The sequence below is a fragment of the Chenopodium album genome, chromosome 1, assembly GCF_948465745.1.
Source record: "Chenopodium album chromosome 1, dcCheAlbu1.1, whole genome shotgun sequence".
In the NCBI taxonomy this organism is placed as follows: domain Eukaryota; kingdom Viridiplantae; phylum Streptophyta; class Magnoliopsida; order Caryophyllales; family Amaranthaceae; genus Chenopodium; species Chenopodium album.
In genome coordinates this window covers 4,412,055-4,426,648 of record NC_137834.1, presented here as the reverse complement: position 1 = coordinate 4,426,648, position 14,594 = coordinate 4,412,055, and the positions used below count along the sequence as shown (strand labels likewise).

The window sequence follows — 14,594 nt, the reverse complement described above, 5'->3', positions numbered from 1 at the left end:
GAATGTTTTAAATGAAGGGTACCTGTGAAATTTTAATTTCCAACGCATTGGTGAGGCTAGTTAAATGTTGCAGCTGCCAACTACAGCCCTAATAATAGTTAATGTTGTATAGTGTTGTGGGACATTTTTATGACCATGTATGTGGACTATAAAATTATGCCTTTAATTTCATGTTATGGAAAAAATCATGGACATTTTTGGTATCTTCAATATATAAATGTTTAGTCAAAGAGATAAAAATTTTATTTAACTATTTTAATAAAGGCTAATTAGTAGGCGGCTATAGATAGGTGAGATTTTGGTTAGAAATTTTCTTCTCAATTTATTTGTATATGTCAAGTACTCCGTATGTGTGTATCATACACAAGTATGTAGCTTTTAGGGTTACCAATAATAATGTATGGCAAACGACTAATGTATTGATCGGTGAAATCAAATAACTTTAGTAAGGGTCAATCGGAGTTGTTTTGTACGTAATATGTTTTCATTTTTAACTCCTCAAAGGATAAATATAGATAATATTGTACTTATGTATTAAATGTGATAAACAATTTTGTCAATTTACCATCAAAGAAGTAGTACTTAAATAGTTAAATGTGTGTATGGGCGGTGGGTAGAAAGATTAGTCTACTACAATTAAGTCAATAGTTAAGGACAGTAAGTTTCATTTAACTTTTTGTATGAGATAGTTTGTTAAAAAGTTAAAAAAATTTATTAACTTTGTTTCAATATTTGTTAAGAAAATATGAACATTAATACATTATTAAGAATTATGAATCAATGGTATGCCATATAGGTAGCCTTAAAAAAGAAAGCTTTAAAAATGGTATAAATTTGAGAATTCAGAATAAAAGTACGCCCCGATCAATATAGTCAATGTTAATGTAGTCATATAATAGTAAGTTTTGTAAGAAAAAACATATATGTCCTACATAATTAGTATAAAATATGTCTGATCTTCGTTAAATTGGGGTTAAGTTTGATCCTCCAACATTTGGCTGTTGGATGGTTCACTTGACTTGTTTGACCAGCTGGAATATTTGGCTGTTTATTATGACTTTTGAAATTGGCTGTTTAAGCTAGCTGTTTATAAAAGTGTTTGGTAAATTAATTGTTGGTTGTTGGCTGTTTATTAGAAAATTTGTGGGTCAACAAGCCAACAACCAACAAAAAAAGCTACTCTAAGTAGCTTTTTCATTTTGGCTTTCATTTTGGCTTAAAAGCCAGCTTTTTCACTAACTATAAATTAAAGCCAATTACCAAACGCAATTTGACTGTTTGACCACATAAAAAAACAAAAACTAACAAAAAAGCCATTAAAAAGCCATTTACCAAACATGGCCTAAGTTGTATAATATAACTTTTCATATGTATTTTTCAAACATCATAATTGGTATTAATTATAACCAATAACTATAATAAAACTTAGGAGGGATTGGACCCCTCTCCACTACAATAAAGATCCGCCTAAAGCTGGGCGTGGGCCGGGTCAGCACGCGGGCGGCCCGGGCACGACACGAGGATGGCCCGGCACGGCACGGCCCGCCGGCAGGCCCGGCCCGGCACGATGGCACGCCCCTCGTGCCTCGTGCGGGCTGCGGTTAAAAAAAACCAAAAAACAGCCCGGCACGGCACGAGCCCGGCCAATAGCCCGCAGGCACGGCCCGCAGGCACGGCCCGCAGGCACGGCCCGCAGGCACGGCCCGCGGGCTAACGGCTATAAGGCTGGTTGTGTTTTCCCTCCAACGGCCATAAACGGCCATAAACGGCTATAAACGGCTATATTTTCACCTATAAATACCACCCTAAACTTCCAATTCTTTCCACAACTCAACTTCTCATCTCATTCTCTTACTCTCTTATTCTCATAATCTCATTATTCTCATATATTATAATTTATAAATTATAATCTCTTAATATTTCTTAATCTCTTATTCTCTTATAAATTTTACATTTTTAATATTATTAGTCTACTACCAAAAAAAAAAAAAAATACTTTGTTATATTTACATTCGGGAAATTATAATTTCGGGAAATTATAAATTCGAGAAATTATAAATTTGGGAAAGCGTTGAAGCGTCGTTGTAAGATCTAACTCAACTTTATTTTAATTTGTTATTGTTATTGTTATTATTATTGTTGTTATTATTATTATTATTATTATTATTATTATTATTATTATTATTATTATTATTATTATTATTATTGTATACTTGGAACTACTTAATTACATAAAAACTAATTTCTATTTTAATTGTGGGTTATTTGGATTGTTGAAATCTGTCTAAGGCGGGATTTGGGCTCTGGACAACGTCGATCCTAACCATAACCTACCTGGGATCTCATTGATTTAGATAATCTACTATTATTATAATTATTTTTGAAAATTTATTAACTTACTAATTAAGTAATAATTAAGAAAAAAAACTTACTTATACTTGTTAATTGTTATAATTTGTTACTTTGTTAGTGTTATAAACTTATAATTGTTAATTTGTTATAATTGTTAATATTGTTGTTAATTATTATTTATTAGTTAATAATCTTAATTAATCATGGCATCAAACCCGAACCAATCCTCCTCTAAAAAAGCCAAATCTAAACGACCATTGGAAGGCTCTTCTATGCCCCCCCCTACAATGCAAATCCCTACTATGCAAATCCCTACAATGGCCACCACCCACCCCGGGTTTTCTACCGGTTTTCCCACCGGATTAGATCAACAAGGGACATTCCAACCATGGCAAAGCACCCAATCTCCACCTTATTATGCCTCCGCACATGATATGCCTTTTGAATTTAACTATCAAACAACTCAAGCAAGCAACACACAACCTGCCGGCTCTAGTGACCCATCCGTCCAAAATACTATTCCCCCATCTGATAACCCATTCATTGAATGGTACACCGAAGAAGAAATGACCCTTTTGAAAAACCGAAAGAGTAAATGTTGGCAATATTTCTTGTTAAGTAGAGATGGTGAAAAAGCCAAGTGTAAAACTTGTGGTAATATTTATTCGGCTCCAGCCAAAGGCGGTACGGGGCACCTAAACCGACACAGTGAAAAATGTGGTGCCCCAAGTACTGACCCAACTCAACCAAAAATTTCTCAATTCCATCCTTATGGCTTCACTTACAATTATGAGAGAGATAGGGATGAACTTGGGAGAATGATAGTCCAAGCCGAACAACCTTTTCTTTTTGCTGAAAGTGATCCGTTTAACAATTACATTAAACGAGCACTACAACCCCAACACAAAAAAATCTCCCGAAAAACCGTTAAAACAGCTGCCATGAAAACTTACTTAGAATACAAAATGAAATTAATTGAAGAACTTAAAACTCTTACTTCAAGAGTTTCTATAACTTCTGATGCATGGGATGGTGGTTATGGTTTACATTATTTGTGTGTTACTTGTCATTGGGTTGATAGTGAATGGTTATTGCAAAAACGTATTATTTATTTCAAATTGCTTGAATACCCCCATACGGCCTTTAATATTTCTAATTGTATTATGAGTGCTCTTGATGAATATTGTCTTAGGGACAAAATCATGTCCATGACGTTTGATAATGCAACATCCATGACAGCTAGTGCTAATCTAATTAAACCAAACTTGCATAATGTCATAATGGATGGAGATGCATTACATATTAGATGCATTTGTCATGTTTTAAACTTGTGTGTTAAGGATGGACAAGAAGCAATTGGTCCATACTATTCCAAAATTCGAAATGCTGTTTTGTCTATTATGTCTTCTAGCAGTAGGTATCAGGAATGGAGGCGATATCTTAAGCAAAATAAGATAAAGCCTATTAGAATTAAAACGGATTGTCCAACTAGGTGGAACTCCACCTATGACATGTTGAGTCAGGCACTTTCGTATAGAGTTCCATTTTCATTGTTTTACAATAATAAGTATCCACAATTCATGATAGCAGACTCCGATTGGGATAATTGTGAAAAATATATGCAATTTTTACAATTATTATATAGTATGACTCACTGTTTTTCTTCTGTTTATGTTCCTTGCATTCATTCTTTCCTTCAAAATGCATGTTTATTTGCTCAACTTCTTTATGAACATCGATCACAACAAGATTACAATGATTATGTTCCACAAATGGAGGCTAAATGGCGTAAATATTACACTAAGCTTCCTATGGTTTATATGTTTGCTTCTATTTTAGATCCTAGATCAAAGTATGATGGCACATTTATGCTAATTGATATTTACTATGAATGCATGCAACTCGGTGATGGTGTCGAACAATATAAAAATCATGTGAAAGATAAATTTTTTGAGTTATATAGAGTTTATGAATCTAAATATGGAACCGTCACTCATTTTGCCCCTTCTCAAACATCCAAAAGCGTAAGTAAAACGGGCAAAAGTTTGGCGGCCCAAGCTGCTAACATGTTATCTAAGTTTTCAGGTAGTGGATCATCATCAAGGCGAACACAAAGCGATGTTTCGGAGTTGCAAATGTACTTAAACTACGACTTCATGAAAGGCTTGGACGAAGATTCGAGGTTGGGGATGGACATCCTAGATTGGTGGAAATCCCAAAGCACAAAGCATCCAATTTTGGCGGCAATGGCACGTGATATTTTCAGCATCCAAGCCTCCTCCGTTGCCTCGGAACGAGCTTTTAGTGCTTCGGGAAGGGTTCTAGACGATAGAAGAACAAGTTTGAAGCCCGAAACACTAGAAATGTGTGTTTGCTTGAAGGATTGGATGGATGCCCAAGAACGCATCCAAGATCGTACTTTTACGGCCAACGACAACATCGATGGTTCCGATCGTTCTGGTTCAACTAGCTCCTCCGCATTAGCTAGTGAACATGAAGCCGAAGATGAAGACGAAGAAGATAATGAAGACCTTGATTGAAGATTACCAACAACTCGAGAATTAATATTAATTAGCGAAAATTCTAGTATTTCCTATGTACTCTATTAATTAGTGAAAATGTTAGTATATCCTATGTTGGCTATGTACTCTATTAACATTAGCCGTATAATAAAATAACAAAATAAGTTATTCATCAATTATTGTTAGTTGTACACTTGTACTTCATATTATCTTTTACTTAATAAATTTTTATGAATGAATTTTTTCAACTTTTAATTTTATGGAATATGTTATATTGTTATTTAATTTTTGTCTAATACTTATATAGTTATATGAATAATATGATATATAGTAAATTATGAATGAACAATAAATATTAATATAATTTAAACAATATTTAATATAACTTAACTCCATAAAAAATTTAATAATTATTATATTCAAATATTAAATTGTATAATTATTCAATTCAATTTTTTCTTTCATAAAAAAAATTCAAGTTTTTTTAAAGTTTTTTTTAATTTTTTTTTTTAAAAAAAAAAAAGAAAAAAGGGTAAGCCGTGGCCCGTGGGCCGGCACGGCCCGCCTCCACCGTGGGCCGGCACGGTGGCCGGCACGACGGGCGGCCCGGCACGGCACGACCGGCACGGTGGGCCGTGCCGTGCCGTGGACAGGGATGCTTGAAGGCAGGCCCGGCACGGCACGGCCCGCCTCCACCGTGGGCCGTGCCAGGCCCGGCACGACACTGTACCAGGCCCGCCTAGGCACGGCCCACGGCAGGCCCGGCACGGCACGTGCCCAGCACTAGATCCGCCACTAGTTTTGGTTAACACACTATTTATACATAATTACTTTGTAGGTGTAAGCTTGTTTAAAATGAATATGGACATATGATAAAATATTAAAAAGAAGTCACTCCTTCCATGCCTCCATCAGTCCATCACTCCATGTATGACTAATTGTAATTAATACAAAGTTTAAGGGAAATTGTAAGGCCAGATGTTGACCAAAGTGATTGTTTCATTATACAAAAATAAAATTAGTGGAATATTAAATGGTCTGTAATTCTCCCAATCTTTAAATATTGCAACGTTCATGCTTTTAGTTTTGACACATTTACACATTACTCTTTAACCACATAAACTTCATTTGTTTCTAAAAACTTGTTTTTTTTTTTTTTTTTTGGCATCACTTCTATATATATAATAAATTTATATTACTCGCTCCGACTACATCCGAATACGACCCAAATTGTACACCTGACTTGTGGTGGTCGAGTCTCCTAATAAGAGTTTTGGGCATTCGGTGAGACTGAAACTCGAAATTTCTTTTAAACGACTTCAAACCGCTTACCACTTAAACCAACTCTTGTTGCTACTGAGCTCATGACCGATGACTCACAAAGTCACAACTCACAAGTATTTTGTCATGTTCATGTTTTTAGACCTTTAGGTGAAAAAAAAATCAAGGCGTGAGTGCGTGACCCAGTGACAGTGTGAGTGTGGTGCGTGACAAAAGTTTATTTCCTTTTTTATTTTTTTTTTCTTTTTTCTTTTCCTGTATACTTCAGCTTTAATCGACTACAGTGAACCAGTGGTTGCTTTCATGGTTTTATTTGGTATTGTTGCCGCCAAAAACATCGACATTGTGGATTATCTCTTCAAAAACTTTTTATAATTTCTGCAAATTAAAGGTAATGTACTCAACAATTTAACCTTTTTTCTATGTCAATTACAATTATTATTTGCGTTGAATCAATCAAACTCTCAAATTCTACAAAATTATAGTTTATGATCATGAATTTTAAAGTGATGCAATTATATTGATATGTTTATGTTAATTATCTTTGAAATGTTGAATCTTTTCTTTTGCTTAATTCTGATTGGAAGATATTTATATTACTTGATTATGGCAAGAATTAAGAAAATTTTGTCAACAACTACCAATTATAGCCTCTGTTTTGAAAACAACTACCTTTTAAAAAAAAAATTTAAAACAACTACCACAAAAAATTTAAAAGTTAGAGTAGCACTATCACATTAGTATTTCCGGCTAGAAAAGTGGGCCCCTATCACCGGAGATTCTAGCCGGAAATACTAATGTGGTAATGCTATTCTAACTTTTAAAATTTTTGTGGTAGTTGTTTTAAATTTTTTTTTTTTAAAAGGTAGTTGTTTTCAAAACAGAGGCTATAATTGGTGGTTATTGACAAAATTTCCAAGAATTAATTGTAATGTGTAGTAATTGCAAATTTTACCTAAATTAGATCTAGCTCTTCCGAATTTGCTACTCCGCATTAGTTTTTGCCTCAATTTGGGGTTTTTCGTACTGATACCTTTTTATTACCCTAATTAATGAAAATGAATATCTAACATCATAATACAGAGTATGTCTTTTTCTGCAAAAAAAAAAAAATAAAAATAAAATCATAATATGTCTTTAAGAAGTTAATTTTCTGTTTAATCCTTTTCAGTTGTTTATTGTGAGTTTTGTGACTTGCGATGTGAGTGTGTGCGTCTTTTTTCAAGGATCTTGCTAGCAAGCGCCCTTAGGCGTTAGATAACTAAGCAATATATTACTTAAAATTAGTGTTAGTCCGGGCGTTGCACCGGTTGCTACTTTAATTATATACATTTATTTTCATGTTTATAACATAGTTTATGATTGGCTTAGATGGTTAAGTAACTATCTTTCTTAGAAAAGGTTGAGTGTTCAAATCCCCTTATCTACGTGGCACAGAGACGTTCTTAGTGACAAAATCACATGTTGATCGGTAAATTAATGTTAATTTTACTTTAATAAATCTAAATTTAGTTCTCTTATCTAACGTCTTGGGGGTTCTTATTAGCTTTTGCCTTTTTTCAAAGATGTGAATTTATCGCGTTTTGTAGGGATAAAATTACGTTAATCTAGACCATTCTGTCGAAGTGGGTTTGGATGGGGCTTTTATTGTGTTATGTAAGCTAGTAACTTTAGCTGTCACATGAATCATGTGTAACATACCACAAGTCCATAACATTATTAGTTATAGTTCGATGGCTTCGACTGAGGCGATTTATAAGGGGGTCTGATACATGTATGCAATATTGCAACGTCAATGCAGCATTGTATGGAGGTTATTGCTGTTGGAACCTCGATTTTTATTACTTAAGACTTCTTAAAGGGGTTGGCACCTTGGTGGGTCTATATGTTACTCCCCGAATTGAGCAATTTCGCTATTTTACGTGGGTGGACATGGTACAACAAGGAGAAAGTTGTTGAATCTATGCCCGTTACCTGACCTTACACAGTTACACTTGTACACTACATTAACCACCACTAAAGACGAGTATGTCTAACATGTCTTAAGTGGGTTTGATGAGTATTTATATATATGTATCCAAAAGGCTATAAAGATATAAGTTGATGTTAAATATTCAAGCCAAGTGAATAAGTAATAATGTTAGTCCACATTTTTCCTATGAATTATTTTCATATTTTGTAGTTTAGATTATCATTGGTGAAATCTGTGCTCAAGAATTTAAGATGCCATGTTCTCTTGCACATGTTTAAATTATTGACAACGTTTTAAAATTTGAGCCTTGACAAGTCAGTCATTTAAATTTCTGCCCATACCCAAGTCAGAAGTATCGTAGTTTGGCAAGTTGAATTGATTACTATGAATGATGAGCTGCAAACTTGTAGTTTGCAGCAACTGGGTGATATCTTTTCAAATCTTGATCTTAGTTAGAACTTTATTTTGTATACCAGTTGCACAGACACTGTTGTAAGTAGTCTTCAATGGTGACGGGTGGGTAAGTTTGTCCTATATAGGAAGAAGAGGATACGATGACTTTATAACTCAATAACTCATTATGTGTTATATGTGTGTAAATATTTTGGGCCTATAATAAAGGGCTTGGTATGCTAGTGTATGGGCGAGTTGTATACATATGCTTATACGAAGCATATTTCTAATCATACACTTAGGCATGAGCACGAGTTAATATAGTTTATTATTTCATATTACATTTGTTTTAATCATGGTTATCTGGATAGGGTTGAATGTCAGTTGAATTCCAACAGCATGTATATGGGGCTAATATTATCCCAAGGACAAAGATTAGTCTCGTTGTATTCTATTTTATTTTTATTAATCATTTGTAATTTCTAACGGACAAAAGTATGTGGTGCAAAGAGTGTAATAGGAATTGGAATGGACATGCCCAAAATTCAAACTTTATCACCTTAACTAATTAGATGAAGTAATTTTGTACAACACATGATTATGCAATGTTATGCTACATTTGTATGGGTAACATGAATTATCTTACATGCTTATCTTGCAGATGGGGTTAAACGAGCATTTGACAAATCTGGACTCTCTATCTCAAGGAAGCTTGTCAGCAATGTTTTTCTTGAAGATTGTGCTCTTCCACTTCCTGAAGAAATATTCTGGTTGTTTTCTGCTCCTTTCTCTAACATCACTGCATCTTGTATAGCCATGATAATTTCCTGCATTTTAGGCCTTGAGGTTCCGTGTTGTTCGATACATTGTATGGCTACTTCAGCCACTCGCCAAGCAGACTCTAGCTTTACGCTGTCTGCTAGCAAAGGATCAATCATGCTTCCAACATCCCCCTTACGGATTAATGATCTTGCCTACAGAAGGGCAAAATTTATCACTGATGTTAGTAAAACATAATTTGCTAGTGTTGTAGATATTAACCAAGCAACTGCATATCAATTGTGGTGTTTTTAATTCAATGTATGGCATGTTATTCTTGGTTAGCGGCATGAGTACTTGATAATGAAGTTTAGTATCTGCTGTCACTTTTTGAGGCTAGACCGCCAGAAACCACATTAATTTCATGTTTCATACGTTGGAAGTTCGTAATGCCACCTAAGATTTTTTTTCTGTAAGAATAATCTATCCAGTGGTTTAAACATATAATAACCCTGAATTATGAAGCAAACAAAACATACCCAGTGTACTATATTCCAGTCAGTCCCATAATCTTCTGTGATGGGCTTTCTTCCAGATATCAGTTCCAAGAGAACAATACCAAAACTATATACATCGCTTTTCTCAGTGAGCTGCTGACATGCATAGTACCTACAGGAGCAAGGTACATGAACAGTTAAGTAGAGAGCATCTTAGGAAACAAAAAATGATTACTTGGATGTTTCATGAAGAATCTTACTCTGGGTCTAGATATCCTACTGTTCCTTTAGCTACGCTTGATATGTGAGTGAGATCTTCTTCAGCTTGTCTTGAAAGGCCAAAGTCTGCTACTTTAGCCCTCATATTTATATCTAAGAGGATGTTGCTAGTTTTTACATCTCGGTGAATGATACTAGGACTGCATCCAGTGTGCAAGTATTCAAGGCCTGTGAAGCCAGAATTTAGCATGTCTTTGATACCATATAGTTCAGGGAGAAAAATTATTAATGTAATACCTTTAGCTGCATCTTCTGCAATGCGCAAACGAGTTAGCCAATCTAGCTGTCTCTGTTTGATAGGATCTGTCAGACGGTGACTTATATTAGGTGTCAGATTGTATAAGTTAAGACATGATTACAGAAAGTATAAGTAAGAAATTGGGTTTGAACAGCACACCGTGTATGTGGTCTCGCAGGGTCCCATTATGCATGTATTCATAGACCAAAATTCTATGGTTTGCTTCTTCACAATATCCAATAAGAGGAACCAAATTTCTGTGATGAATTCTTGATAACAGGGAAACCTGCAATTATCATATGGTTCATTAGGCAACATTAAATATCTAGGATTGATATTGCTGGACTTCTCTCATGTAAAATTGAGTATGCTAAGATTTACTAACTTAGCTTGATAATGCTTCTAAATTGGACTTAAGATGGTTCTGTACTATTCATGTTTAGTTGAACTTGCAAAGTTAAGGCTTTGTATGAATTGTGTCACATTCGAGCTGAATTTAATTGCATGATTTACAGAACTGCTTTCCTGGCCACTTTCTTAAATGTGTATGATTGTAAACTCTTTTATACATATAAAGGTGGAGATAAGATTACCTCGGTTAAAAATTGTTTGGTTCCCTGGCTTGTTGGGTCACCTATGATTTTAACTGCAACCTCCTTGCCATCCTTCATCCTACCATAATAGACAACTCCAAAGCTTCCTCTTCCAATGTTCTTGGTAAATTTCATAGTGGCAGCTTCTATTTCAGACAGCTTAATGCAACAAGCTACACCGTCATCCATTAGATGCGCCCCTCGTGTGAGGTTATGGCGGTTCTGAGGCTTGGTAATTGCATGCAAGGAGCCCCCTACTTCATACAGAAATATAATAGATTTTTGTAAGCTGTTCGCCCTTGATGTATTTGACAATTCTGGTAATAAGTTACCTTTATAACTATTTTGCTGAGATGCCTTTCTTTTGAATTTCCGCAGTAATAAGCAAATTACTAGGATTATTAAAGCTACCAATGTTGCCACTGAAATTCCTACAGCCAGCTTCAATTTTGTCCCTAGTTGCATTCCTTTTGTTAACCCAGAATTTCCGTTGTAGCTGCAACAAACATATGTTTTAGAACCACAATAACCTTCCTACATTGCGAGATGCTATATACACTAAGAGTCCCCTCTTGGAGAGCATTGGGACTGGTAATTAGTTTATTGAGTTTTCTGCATTTGTTTGAGGTGTACTCACTTGAAATTAATTTTCTTGCTTAGTAATGCCGGAGGTATTTTACCACTGAAGTAGTTGTTCTGAATGTACCTGCACAGGAAGTTCTAGATTGCTGAGTACCAGACCAATTGGTTGTATTAAATTACATGCAATTCCATCATGAGATAGGAGTTTTAAGGCAAGTTGGGAGAGGGTCTGCCTCTTTTTTATGAGACTTACAGCTCCTGTAAACTCGGTAAGCTACTTAGATAAGAGGGTAGAGATCCACTGAGTCTGTTGTTCTCTAAATGCCTGCCCATGGAAGAAAAGTGTGAGAACATCATCAATATGTTGCCAGAAATCTTATCAATACTATGCATGTTTGAGCTGTAGCTTACACAATTTTTAAGTTGAGGAGGTTACTGATATCAGGGATGGGTCCAGTGAGGGAGTTACCATCCAACCACCTGATATTATGTTAGAAATACAATGAATAGCTGCTGAAAATATATTCAAGTTCAATTAGTCCATGAATCAGAAAAACAAGCTTACAATTCTGTCAGTGCATCCATATTCTGAATCTCAGGTGGTATAACCCCTGTCAGATTTCTCTGTGATAAATGTCTGCATGGAAAACAAGGAGAAACCTTTAGTACTAATTTTCGATATGTAAGATATCTGTATTTTTTTCTTGACGAACAGTTTGATCATGCTGCTTGCTTTCTTATGGTGCTTTTCACCCACATTCAAATCTTGAATTGGTCCTTGCATATGTATAGAGCAGTTTGGTTTTTAGTTGACATTGCAGACTGCTCACCTTGGGAAGTTATAAGTATGCAGTATACAGTTTCTCTACTAGACTGAATGCAACTAGCTCTAACTCTAACAATCTTACTTACATTGCAGTAATTCGTCGTGGTGCAGTTGAGCTGCAGATTACCCATTCCCATCGTGTTGGAGTGCAAGGATCCCCTTTATCTTGTTTACCCGGTTCAGCAGGCAGCATGGCTTGAATGGCATTAAGTGCAATCACTTCCAGTAGAAAAAAACATTATCAACATCAGTTGGGGTTTGTTTAGGTGAGTCAATATCTACTAGAAACTAAATTTCATTTATTTCTGTATCACATCACAAACCTACCATCTTGAGCATCAGCTTTTGAACCAATCTGAACATATTTGCTGATCTCAATTGCACTCAAGAGCGGACCTTCTGTTGAGTCTGGTGTCTTTACAAACGAAAACGACAGAACAAAATCCAGAGTCACATTCATGTAGCTAGGTTCATAAAGCTTGTAGGTTCCATTAGCATTCTCTGCTATATTCACAACTGCATTGCTGTAATCAGGTACATAAGGATGCTCCATTCTGAATTTCCGAGTCTCATTCGATCTCAGATTTTCTATCTCTGCAAAATACGCAAAAGCTCTAGCATTGCCTGGAAAATCCTCCAGGGTCAGCCGGTAGGTTAGGTACCCTTGTGTACCAACTACCGCAGTCTGCATCACTTTAACTGGTGGATACTCTCTGTTATTAACTTCTATGTTCATCGTTGTATCGATTCTTTCTGTTCCTGGAGCAACTCCTACTAGAAAATTTGGCCTTTTAACTTGGTCTGATTCCCATACTCTATCAAATGGATCATCCGGGTACCTTAAATGAAAAGAAATCTGTATTTGATACTCATGGTTTTGCAACAAAACATAGTGGACTGTCAAGAGATTTTTGCATAAATGTTACACGTATAATAAGCAATTTGTGGTCGTTTCAATAAAAGAAATCACAACCATTCAATGCAGAGTATATTTGTCATACATTACAGTTACTCAGTATTTTCCAAGAAATTGATTCATACCTTATGGGATCATTCGTAGGAGCTCCAAAGTTCACCCTAGCAGCAACCTTCATGTAAAAGTTGTCCTCATAATCCGTGGCGTACATTGAGAGATTCAGTGGTCGAAGCTCCAGAGTTGAGATAAAGGGAGACCCTGTAGTTGCACAGCAAAGACAGACATCAATGGAGCTTGAAGGTGCTCTGATGATCATCTCTTTAACATACGTTCTCGATCCGTCGAACACCGTTACAGTTGCCCATTTAGTTGCATCCAAGTATAACAGAAAGCTGGGGTATGTGTCAGCAGTTTCTGTGCTTCCATATAGGAATGTTGCCCTTACAAGGTACCTTCTCCTTTCTTTTGTGTCTAATGTATAACAGTATTTCCTGTCATCTGTTGGGAAATCCCTTCTCTTTTTGTAGGGTTCCCATTCATCATTTGAGCTCTGAATATCTACTGTTTTTCCATGATTCATAATTCCATTGTCTGAAATCCATGCTAACCCAGTTTTTTTGTCACTGTAATTACCATCTCCTCCACAATCTATACTGGTAAACTCTGCATATAATCATATGAGAAATTATGAATAAATTAGCTTTCAAGGTTGAATACATGTTAAAATTTAAATTCATTATGAATCTGAGTTAATAGTAGTACTACTATAACATACCTGTTACTTGGGAGTATATACATGGTAAAGAGAGAAGAAGTAAAGCCAGAATCTGGAAATATGAACCCATTTAAGATCTTGAAAAGAGAGAGGAACTATATACTCTTACACTAAACTTCTTTCATTGTTTCAATAACAAACATTTTTGTGCTCTTTGGTTTTTGGTGCAAATTCTTTTACTTGGGCACCTTTTGCTTTTGTTTATCTTCAGCTTTTACTTTTTGTTTTCGTGGAATAGTTTTGAATCGAGAAATGCTTAACCAATTATGCTACTAAAACTCTCTATCCAAAATTAATTGTTATATTGTCTCAACCCTATGTTATAAAATTAAAATTTGCATGATTTAATCTTTCAAAAAGATCCTTTCATAATGTTGGCCTACTTTTATTTATTCAAAAGAAAAAAAAAAAAAAATTATATTGGCCTACTTTTATCCTTTTCTCACCACTTTACTCAAATTGTGCAGTCATATTGAAAATTCTAATTATACACTGCTATTATAATATTTTTAATCAAGACATGTTAAATTAGCATTAGTAAATTGCGACTATTAATTTCGGACAGAGGGAGTAATTTACATATTCCTTAGCTGTGTTTAATGTTCAATC

General features: G+C 35.2%; 1 protein-coding gene across 2 annotated transcripts; it reads right to left on the bottom strand.

Moving 5' to 3' along the window:
* Nucleotides 1–8,960: 8,960 nt before the first annotated feature.
* On the bottom strand, nt 8,961–14,594 carry LOC145640503 (putative LRR receptor-like serine/threonine-protein kinase At1g67720). Of its 2 annotated transcripts, none has more exons than XM_081691777.1 (15): nt 13,986–14,594; nt 13,336–13,873; nt 12,622–13,133; nt 12,381–12,513; nt 12,034–12,105; nt 11,880–11,948; nt 11,722–11,793; nt 11,524–11,592; nt 11,219–11,382; nt 10,887–11,143; nt 10,453–10,579; nt 10,293–10,358; nt 10,037–10,223; nt 9,819–9,948; nt 8,961–9,494 (listed from the first exon to the last, which is right to left on the bottom strand). In XM_081691777.1, the coding sequence occupies exons 1-15, from the start codon at nt 14,053–14,055 to the stop codon at nt 9,171–9,173; spliced, it is 2,790 nt and encodes a 929-aa protein (XP_081547903.1). In that variant the 5' UTR covers nt 14,056–14,594; the 3' UTR covers nt 8,961–9,170. The 2 variants fall into 2 exon arrangements, with proteins under 2 accessions (XP_081547903.1, XP_081547905.1); XM_081691779.1 differs by having other exon boundaries at nt 10,887–11,140; nt 13,986–14,593.